Source organism: Gobius niger, assembly GCF_951799975.1.
Source record: "Gobius niger genome assembly, chromosome: 13".
In the NCBI taxonomy this organism is placed as follows: domain Eukaryota; kingdom Metazoa; phylum Chordata; class Actinopteri; order Gobiiformes; family Gobiidae; genus Gobius; species Gobius niger.
In genome coordinates, this window is record NC_136864.1 from 4,847,094 (window position 1) to 4,858,504 (window position 11,411).

Below are 11,411 nucleotides of genomic sequence, written 5' to 3' on the forward strand. Positions count from 1 at the left end.
AGTACATTTACAACCCCCCCCCCCCCCCGGAGGCGTAGAAGGACCAGGGAGGGGTCGTTTGAAAGCTTGAATGTTCGAAAATCAGCAATATTGTAGATGGCGGGACCATGAGGTTAAAAAATGAAACCACAATTCGGTGCCCCCTCCAGCAGATGGCTGCCTGGGTCGCCTATGCCCTGGTTGCATGGTAAAAAGCTCTAAAAATACTACATAATACATCATATATACACTATATATACATAATACCCCCCTTTAAGTATCCATGCACTGTGAAAGGAAAAGTACCTACTTGTCAAATATTACCCCAATAAAAATAAATGTTGCTCAGTTAAATAATGAATAATAATGCATGCATGAAAGTATTTACAGTAGAAAATATTTTTAAACATTTTATTTTTTCAGCCACAAAAATGGCGCCCAAATTCACGAAATTCACGAAATTTGCTCCCAACTTGATACTTTTTGTTCCTTTTACTTTTGAGCCTTCATAGAAACGCCGTGTAGTAGGAAGTAGTAAGTTCTCCAAAGAAAATAAAGTTAAAAATTAAATATAGTATATGAAAAGCAAAAATATTTCTGCTTCCTTATTATATTATGTATGTGCCATTTTTTTCTTGTATAATATTTGTGCCTAAAATTGGACAATAGCGCTTTTACTTTGAAACCACTTCCTTTAAACCAGTCTGTACCCCACTGCTGGGCGGAAAGTAGGATTGTAAACATATCTGTATCATTTGCACATGTTTACTCTGTGATAGGGTTTATTTTTGATATGTTGTACCATGTTGTAGATTCTCTTCAAAGCCGTCGTATTTTTGTGTGAAACGAGTGCGAGAAATATAACTTCTGCTACAATAGGATTAAGCCCACAATTATTGCATCGAGATATTTTACTTTTAATCTGTATTGTAAAATTTCACAAAAGAACAAGGCAATTAGCTACGTCCTTGTCACAAAATAAAGTAATCAGGACTTGTTGGAATACTTGGGGCTTAAATGAACCAAACCACTCAATGCAGTGTCTTCAAAGCCAGCGTTTTCTGTTCAGTGATGATAGGAAGCACTTTAAAGCTTATAAACTGTGGATACACGAGTTACATGGATGGAGAGACTCTTGCACAGAAAAGCCATGTTTACTTCAACTGTTCTTTTATGTGTGTTGGATTTTAACCTTGCAATACATGGACTATTTGGTTTCTTCCTGGCTTGACTTTGTTTTTTGTTTTTAAGTAGTCCTGGGTCACAGCTTTTCTCATTGTATTCTACAAAGAAAGTCCGTCTGATGCCGATGGTTTGTGTCATTTGAAGGTAGGTCTTACAGGCACAGAGTGAACCAGGGAAATGCAGTGTGTGCCTTGTTATTTTTTTTTTTTCAAAACCACACAGCATAACATTTTATCTCAAAAATATAATAATGTCCAGGCCCGGATTTCGTTTCAGGTGCTTTTTACTTGGGTCTTCTTCTGTGACCTTGTGATAAACAGCCAATTACTTTGCATGCCACTCTCATATGATCACCTTTTTCAGTAACCAGAAGTCTGACATGCGACTGTCCAAAACGGTAATGAGGTGAAGTTACTTTACCAAAGTCACTGTGCATGACTGTTATTTCATTTTAGTAAAAACACATATTTGCTTCTCGGGGAGTGACGTAACGTAACAAGTCACTTTGAGCATGAGGACAAGTCACAACACAAACGTAATGGCTGTAAACACAATGTAGTCACTATTTTGAGTTTGTGTCAGCTAAAGATGACAATATGAAAACCCTTGGTTTTCTGGAAGCCACTGGAGCCCTCAGCCTGTCAAAATGACCCAAAAGCCACAGAAGGTTTTTGTAAAAAAGAAGCAGAAAACATTTTTTGACATTAGGGTCTTGAAAGGGTGCAAAATTGAAGGGTCTTAAGTTCTTCGTACACTCTGTGCTCTTTACTCTAGCTTCCAAAACACCATCAAATTTTAATAAACATATAGACTTACCGCAAAGTCAAACTTACAGGAAAAAGTCCCACCAGATGGTGGCAGCAGTGAGCTAATGCAGGAGGAAGCGCTAGTGTCGTCTTGATAAGACACGGGTCATAATCTTCATAAAAACTGCATTGATTTAGCCACAGGCCAAGGCGAACAGCCTTCACCCACAGGTGACAGAGACATTAATAGAGGGGAGGGACTTAGCCAAACTAAAACCTCCCTGTGGTCTATGGAAGCCCCCTTTCCATTGGGGCAGATCAGTTCAGTTCACTTGAGACCGGTTCATTTGGAGAGGAGCAGCCCCTTCAAGTCTGTGTGCCTTTGGGCAAAGTGGTTCGTGGGTCGTTAAGGAACCCAGACCACTTTTATGGGATTATTTAGGCTGTGTGAATATGGCCAAAATTGAGAAGAGAAAGATGCGTAATGCAAGCCAACTACCAGGGCCTGACCAATTAGAGTGGCGACATGCCCCCCTCCCCTTTCTCCCTAAACTCGTCTAGCCTGCAAACTGCTCCAGACCCCATGGCTGGAGCGGCTTGGCCCCCCTTGGGAGCGGTTCCCTTTTTTTTTGCTGTGGAAACACTCGCAAAACGCTCCGCTCCCTCCCGGTCCACTGCTATGGAAATGCACCCAGATCATCTGGTCTGCGAGTTTAAACTTTAGTTCACACTGAAGCCTTTTGAATGAGCAGCGAAACATCTCACACTTCAACTACAGAGCACAGAAGATGACTCAGGAACTTTAATTGAAGATGGACTGAGAGCAGAGATCAAAGAGAAGGGCTTTAAATTGCCCCCCGTATCTTTGATTATGTTTTTCTTGCAATGGAGTAAAATCAGCCTCGTCCATGTTGTATTGTTTTGGTTGGACAGGATCGTAACCCACTGTTTGGATTCGGATGTAAAAATGCCTCAAATGGCAGAGGACGAAACGGAACCAGTTCTGAACCAAGCCGGGATCCTCGGTTTATTCAGAACTTGGTTAAGACCCACAGCCGGCCCGGATGTACCATGAACAGCAGTGCGCTAAAAGAGACGCGACTCAGTTGCGCGCGACGTCGTCTACACACTGCGTAAAGGTTAACTTGGACATGATACGTGCACTTTGAATAGGTATTTTCTCAAGAATTACAGTGTGGCTCGTTGGTCTAGGGGTATGATTCTCGCTTTGGGTGCGAGAGGTCCCGGGTTCAAATCCCGGACGAGCCCATTCTTTTAAAGAGGCGAAGGATTCGTGCGTAAAGTAGATATAGGCCTATGCGTTATAGTGTTTCAGCTCATCAGAGAGAACTTTGGATATGTGAGCTGTGCAATATTAGAGTGAACAAGACGCATTTCCATCATAAAAAATAAACATGCACTTTTTTTTGTTATTTATTAGAACATCTATCAATCCAGAGAGACTGCAGCGTAATGATAATAGAAAAGGAGGATAATGCTGTGATTCATTTTACTGAAACCATGTGAGTATATTAGTAAAATGAAATAATAAACAAAAAACTCCAACAAGTGACACGTGGAGTTTATTCTATGTTAGTCTCACTGACCAGGCACTTAGCCCCATCTAGTGGACACATTTGAACGCTGCAACCTACAAGCAAAATACAGCAATAAAAAAGTTAGTCAAAAAGGCTCATTTCCACAATTCCTGGAGGGGTGGATATTTAGGCTTACATGTGAGTGAGTCCAATAAAGTGTAGATATTTGAATATTTGTGTGTGTGCCGCTCTCCTTGCAGTGCTGTCACATCATGACGGGGGCGTGAGAAAATTATTTTGATCATTACTTTTTACTTGTTCTTGAGTAAAGTTATTTCAAAGTAAAGTTGCTTTGAGTAAATATTTTAGTTGCAGTGTGAAACTATTAGCACAAAAGCAAAGTGAAGTGAATCCTCAAAGATGAAAAAAGCTTGCCACAATACCCCTCATGTACCATAATATTTAGCAGAAAGCTTTTCTTTATAAATAATCATTCCTCAAGTACAAGTGGTGCAGATGGTCGAGTGGGTCGTCTCATGATTGGAAGGTCGGGGCTTTCGAATCCCGCCCAATGAAGGTGCACACTGTCATTGTGTCCTTGGGCAAGACACTTCACCCACTTTGCCTACAGTGTTTCCATCCAGGCCCGGCAGTGTCTTTGAGGTAAACTGTCACATTTTCCCCCATGCCTGAGTTTGTGGCCCCGTCTAAAAACTATGTCCTTTCCTTGTGTGTATTTTGTTGCTTTTTCATCACTCTTTAGTCGTGTGTCTTCAGAAGACAGTGGGGAAATGGGTTTAAATGGGAATTATGGGAAATACATCACATTTATTTGCATTGCTGTGGACCAGAAAACATCTGTGGTTTAGCGCCGCTCAAGGCAGCACAGTGAAACGCTCTGAGCCGATGACCCGCTTCGAACTGATATGCAACTCACAGAGTGAAGCGCTTCAATATACACTTTTGTCACATGACCAGCTGTTACCGAAACAGGCTCTGACGCAGTGTTTTGAAGCCGTCTGCTTCAAGAAGAGCAATGCAAGCTCCGGAGTGCGGAGTTCTTTGCTTATCACTACGTCTATTTGCTCAATGGAAAGTCATATTTGATTAAAATCCCACCTATCATCTCCTCTAACATCCGAACATGCTCGACCACTCCAGACACACGATTATCAGGTTGGTGCGACACAGCCTTCAGTAATGTCCAGGTTCCTTTGGCCGCACAGATCTGGAACCACTTTGACCGAAACAAACCCTGGAGCTCCAATGATGGTCACCACGTCAAACTAATCTGGAGACTTTTCAATTACGAGTTTGGCTAGTCTTACATTGTGATACATTGGTTTTCCTCGTAATACATCAAAACTCCTTCTTCTGGTGGAGATGATTTGAGTTTAATCTTTTAATCTTTGTTTTAGTGTGTCAAATGCTCGTGATACTTCGTTTTCCAAATCTTCTGTCTTTGTTACTTCTTCAATCTCCGCATCAATCTTTGTCAATAATTGCTCTTTGTCAATCAATGGTTCAAACATGTCCTCCAATTTAGTGATATCAGGCCTTTCTCTCTACTTTACTCATTACTTTACCGATGGAGGCTCGGATTGACGACCTCTTTTTCCTCAGACGCTCCAGATGTTCTGCCCTTATGTCATTGTGTTCATCCGTGTGGTCCTCTCTTGCAAACTATGATCCTTCTTTCCCTTGTCCCGGGTCTTCAGCACCAAACCTTTGCAGTATACGACCCGAAGTACGGACGGACAATCAGAAGTGTGTTTTGGTTTCTTTTATTTTACATGACGTTCAGCAGACACATCGACAAGACAGTGACATGACAAACAAATGAAGAATAATAGAAAAAGCGAACAGTGTAAGTCTCTTTTTGAGGTACTTGTCGGTCAAAACACTTCAGAGAGCAGCCAAATGTGAAGGTTCTGGTTTAGATCTAGTTCAGCCTAGTCTTGGGTCTGTTTTTAGTTCTTCTGGTAGATGTAGACTGAGCCCTGGACGATGCCTTTGGGCTGGTGTGGGTCAGACAGATAGTGCTCCACCCTGCGGACCTCCAGGCGCGTCCACAGACCCTCTTGCTCCATGCGGTCCATCTCCAGGTGCAGATCCTGAGTGTAAGAGAAGTGTTCGAGTCTCTGGTAGTTCCCCCGGGTCATCACCACCAGCCCGCCTGAAGGTAGAACAACAACCGGGTTATTTTTTCCTCGATACTTGGTTCACGATACCGATCATTTTTCCAAGACTAAAAGATTTATCATCTAGAAACTGAACTATAATGTGTGGAAGATTTGCCAATGTACGATATCAGGTTCATCTCCAATGTCAAGAAAGACACGCAATTATTGGATTGGTGTGGAAAAGTCTTAAGCAATGTCCAGGTCCAGGCTTTCAATTTGTACCTGGTTTGGCCGCGTTGCACAGTTCTCGAATCACTTTGACCGGAACAAATCCTGGGTACAGAGCTCCAACGATGGTCACCACGTCAAACTGATCTGGAGACACAACACATTTCTACAACATCTGCAGCTCCGATCATCGAAGCAAATTTTCAAATGTGGAGGAGTCTCTGAAATCAGGCATCTTTTAGGACGACCTTTATAACTTCTCTCACCGGCAATACAAAGTGTTTAGTTGCTCATGAATTAACAGAAGATGGTGCATGAGTTTTAGTAGTTGTCATTCAGTCCTGGTTCAGACTTGGACCCGACTGATATATCTGCTGGCCGATATTTCGGTGTTTTCAATATTGGCCTGATATTGACCGATAAAAAGGCTGATATTTATTTATATTTATGGAACCGAAAGTGATGGACTTTCCGTATTTTGTCCTGGAAAGAGCTCAGTCAGAGCTTTAAAATGAGCCCCCCCACAACGCCCTATGGAGCAGATGAACATCGCAGTGAAAAATGTTTGTGCACCTATTTAATGTATTTTATGTTGTAGCTTCCTCTGAAGAACCTACTAAACATGAATATACAGCGCCCCCTACTGTCACAGTTCAACACTGACACATTGAGAAGCATCATACACAGGAGTGTAGATGAGACATTTTATAAATGCCAAAAATATCAGCGGTGCATATCAGCATCAGCCTTAGAAAAACCCACATCGGGTGGCCTCTATTAGAAATACAGTAGTGCAAAAAAGTATTTGGCCGAAATCCAATTGGAAGTCTATGGGAAACTGATGAAATACTTTTTTGCCCCACTGTACCTCTAAAGGGTGAGGAGCTCAGTTACCCGGGAGGAGCTCGGAGTAGAGCCTTCACGTCTAAAGGAGCAGCTGAGGTGGCTCGGGCATCTGTTTCGGATGCCTCCTGGTCGCCTCCCGCGGGAGGTGTTCCAGGCATGTCCTAGTGAGACAAGGCCTTGTGGAAGACCCAGGACACGCTGGAGGGACTATGTCTCCGAGCTGGCCTGCTGTCGTCTCGGGGTCCCCTCAGAACAGCTGGAGGAAGTGTGTGTGGTTCGGGAAGTCTGGGCATCTCTGCTGAGACTGCTGCCCCCACGACCCGGCCCCGGATAAAGCGGAAGAAAATGGATGGATGGATGGATGGATGGATGTACCTCTATATATTTCTGATTGAAACCTTTACTATAATAATACATGTTTAACTGTTGGCTATTTGAAAGATTAAAACAATTTACATCACAATAAATTACTTAAAACCGGCCAACCCCCTTCATATCAGTATTGGACCCCAAAAATCCATATCGGTCGGGCCCTAGCATAGTCCCAGTACAGCCCTTGTTTAGGTTTGTACCTAGGTCCCCGGGCAGAGGTTCGGTGCCGAGCAGAGCCAGCCGGACGTCCTGATACAGAGCGGTTCTTTGAGCCTCCTCCAACATGGCAGCGCTCCCATCCACGCCCACGAAGAGACGGAAGCCCTGAGAGGACAACTGACCACACACACAGAGAATCAGGCATCTCACATTGTATTTATGAATGTGCCTCTGGAGTAGAGCTATTTTCAAGGCGTTAACAATGAAATCATAGCTCACAGTGAATGGAAGCAAAGAGCTAGTACTTAAAGCCACACTGCAGAACATTTCATCCAGTAAATAAAACAAAATACAAGCATGGTATATTGTTATTACCGTAAAATGGGCCATGGACATAACATACTCAGTGTAAATGAGGCCTAAGGATCATGTTTGGAGTTGCTGTCTTGTGTTTTTAGCTTTACTTAAATCTTGTCATAACATATAATCTGAAATGTTCCACAGAGTGGCTTTAAACATGAATCCAGGTGAGTTTCTGATGACTGTTCGAGTAAGGGGATCCATCTAAAACATGACAGTCAGGAAGATCTCACCAGTTTAGCCACAAGCCCAGACCCACAGGCCACATCCAGGACCCGGGTCTGGTCCGGACTCAACTTGAGGTGCTTCATCAGGACCTCCCCTGTGTGCACTGGAGCCATGTAGTCCATCAGATTGTGGTCCTAAGGGAGCAGAGTGGCCAGGGTTAGTCCTAGTCCTGAGTGAAACCTGCTTTAATCCTGGGTTAGATCGAGATTAGTCTCTTGGTTAAACCGGGTTTAATCCAGGGTTAGACTTTTAGAGGGTTATACTTCAGATTTAACCCAGTTTCATTAGCACTACAACCTCAGTACTTCAGTGTAGGGTCTCACTGCAGCGCTTCATATGCTTCTGTATCTTAGTATTTAGTAACTTCTCCACTTCAGGGTCAAAGTCTTTAGAGTTCATCATCAAATTCACAGCCATGTCTTTGCAAAGGTTTTCCAACGCTGTCCTTTCCCCTTCAAGATGTAAGATTGGGGGGGTTTAGTGAATGCAGTTCTAAGACCTAGTCTAAGATCTTCCGGCTGGCGCAACAACAGCTTTAACGCAGAAGAGAGTGACATCTTGCATGCAAACAAACAATGGACCAGAGTTTGTGAGTCCAGGGCTAGAAAGAAGGGCTGTTTTGGTTTCTGCAGCAAGCACTTATTTTCTTTCTCTGCTCATCTTGTTAAAACATGACCTGCCTGTGTGGCTTGAAGTTTTATTGTAAAAAAAAAGAAATTGTATTTGTACTTCTTACAGCATTTAGGCTACAGGACAAACTACTTTGGTCCTGAGAGAGAAAACATACCACTGGCTTAGAAACACAAGATCAGGCCCAGAAGGTTTGTTGTTTCAGCAACTTCCCTGCACAGTCCCTGTAATCCCCTCTCCCCACCCATGTGCAAGATGAAATATATGCTCTGTCATCCCCCGTTCATCTCAATGGCCTCTGATTCAGTTGTGATACTGGCTGAATTGTCTCCCCCATGCATGTTTTAATGTGAACAGCGTCCTTGAGTGTGATTTTCTGTCTATAATTGGTGTTTGCTTGACTGATGTCTTTATGTTGCTGCCTCAGGAAGTCGCTGAAACCAGTACAGAAGATACAAAACAACCTCTTTCCACAACAGTTGAAAGTACACATAAATCTTTGTATATCCAGCCTCAAAAAGGATAGTATTTAAAATTTGAAGTTTACATTCATGGGGACATTTTGTGGACATTGGATGAAAAGATTTTATAAACTGAACAAAGAGCAGGACTGACCGTGTTGTAGGTGACCGCCCACTCATCGTAGAACTGCGGATTCTTGCAGGATTTGAAGGCATCGCGAGCCTCCTGGAGTGACCTGTGAGTGTGAGGCAGCTCGAAGTCCTGGTTTACTCCTGGATTTGTCATGATTTAGTCCGAGTCCAGATATAGTTTAGTCTTATTTTTGACCCGAGTCCTGGAGTAGACCTGATCTGGGCGAAAGACAGAGGAGATAAAACATTTCTCATTATTTTCTTATGACGGAGAGATATTTGTTGAACCAGTATGATTATGTTTGATGTATCGGTCAATAAATAAATAAATAAATCTTTCAATTAATGGCCTATTCAAAGGAAAAATATTCACAAATGAAAATGTCTATTAGTGACAAGGTCCATTATTCCACAATTTATCCCATCACACAAAACAAATTTCAAGTTAACAATATACATTTCCAGATCCCATGAGTGCGCTGTATTGAATATGCTGCATAACTCACCTGATGCTTCAGAGACAGAGTGAGCAGTGCTATGTGGTGTGTCATTATATAGGCTCTCCTCTGTCATTGGCTCCTCCTGAACCAGTCCCACAAAGTGTTTTGCTCCTGCCTTCAGTAAATTCAGTAAAAGAGGGGGCTGGAAGGGCGCCTGGGCTGGACAGACAGGTATGTCACCAATGTCAAACTGTAGAGGACGGGCGGGTTATTGGAGCCGGAAAATGCAAAACCTTTTGTGTACGTATTTTTCGTGCAGATGGAGAAAAAGCATGTTGTGTCTTCAGAACACAGTTGAACCTCTTATCCGCCTTAACCGAGCGCATTTTCTCCAGTTCGGCCTCATTTGAAAGCCAAGGCCTACAACAGTGATTGTAACTTTCTCGGATTGAAGCTGCTTTTTTGTCACTTTTTTGTTGCTTTAAGCTTCTAGATTTGAACAATATGTATTAAAAGAAATAATGTTGGCAATTTAAAACTACATTATCAATAAGTATCATTACAGTCACTCAAAATCACCCAATATGACGTCTCTCAGTATAACTTTCGAGCTGAAGTTAGTCACTAGGAGCAAAGATGTTGTAATATTTTATCATTACGTGTGTCAGCCGTTATCTGCAGGCCGTCAGCAGAAACGTCACTGCTTTCAATTTTCATGTGACTGTTTCAGGATGTGACTCCAAAGTGGTCGTTTCACCTAAGATGTTTATCTGTGATGTGTAATGTTTCATGGATGTGCTGCTGCCTCTTGGCCAGGTCACTGTTGTAAAAGAGATTGTAAACCTCAATGAGTTTGTGCCTGATTAAATAAAGGTTAAATGAAATAATAAATAAAGTACGTGCTGGATTAATAATTACAAAAGGTTTAGTGCAATTGAAAATATTAATCGACATTAAGACAGAGATGCTGGTGATCACCCCTTATGACGCTATTCCAGGGATTCACCTGTATTTGGGCGACCTGAGTCTGTCTGCTGAAACATTGGCTTCCAGTCCCATTTTTCGTTTCAATGTTATAATCCTGGTGTTGACCTTCAGAGCCTTGCCCGGTCAGGCTCCCTCCTACATTAGAGACTTGTTGTGTCCTAATACCCCCTCTCGGAGGCTGAGGTCTCAGGATCAGAACCTTCTCATGGTCCCTCGTACCCACTACAAGCCCAGATAGATAAGAGGAGATCGCCCCCTCCAGGTGGTCGCCCCGACGCTCTGGGACGATCTTCCGCTTTCCTTGCACTTACTTGATTGTGTTGATGTTTTTAAGAGTAAACTGAAAACTTGTTTCAGAAAGCGTTTTAATTCCGGTGGAATAAGGGTTGTTTTATGACCACCATGTTTTGTGACTGTAAATGTAAATGCACCGTGTGTTTCTATTTGTATCTTTGTGAAGCACTTTGTGACCTCTGTCTGTGAAAGTTGCTATATAAATAAACTAGAGGTGGGCCGTTAACGGCGTTAACGTGCTGCGTTAACGCGAGACTCTTATCGGGCGATAAAAAAAAATATCGCCGTTAATCTATTCTCAAAGCTGGGTTGGGAGCTGGATCTATACCCTGCAAGCTATGATGACTTTCACCGTGATATTTTATGGTCAGCACACATTACACGACTTTTATGCCCAAATTTGGACGCACAGGAGAAACGTGAGTGAAAATAGCGTCTCCAAAGCGACACACAGAAGCAGCGACCAATGACAGAGTGAAAATAGACACCGCAGCGCCTCCGTGTTCACTTCTCTTTCAAAACAGCGACATAAACATCTCATTTCATGGCCACAGCCCCGCACGAAACAGCGCAACTTTATCACCAAAAGTTCACGGGAGCCTTTTCCAGCTACATTTCAACCGCAGCACTTACGGAGTTTGGAGACGGACTTTCCAGCTGCTTTTCTCCGTTAGCTTCTCCTTTTCCGCTCCCCGGTGTCTCC

At 42.8% G+C, this 11,411-nt stretch overlaps 1 protein-coding gene across 1 annotated transcript; it reads right to left on the reverse strand.

Moving 5' to 3' along the window:
* Positions 1 to 5,418: 5,418 nt before the first annotated feature.
* LOC306972764 (methyltransferase-like protein 27) lies at positions 5,419 to 9,141 on the reverse strand (the record flags this gene model as incomplete). The annotated part of the gene is made up of 5 exons (XM_079569470.1): positions 5,419 to 5,624; positions 5,854 to 5,946; positions 7,218 to 7,353; positions 7,770 to 7,898; positions 9,010 to 9,141. 5 exons carry the CDS (start codon positions 9,139 to 9,141, stop codon positions 5,419 to 5,421), a joined length of 696 nt encoding a protein of 231 aa, XP_079425596.1.
* Positions 9,142 to 11,411: the final 2,270 nt, after the last annotated feature.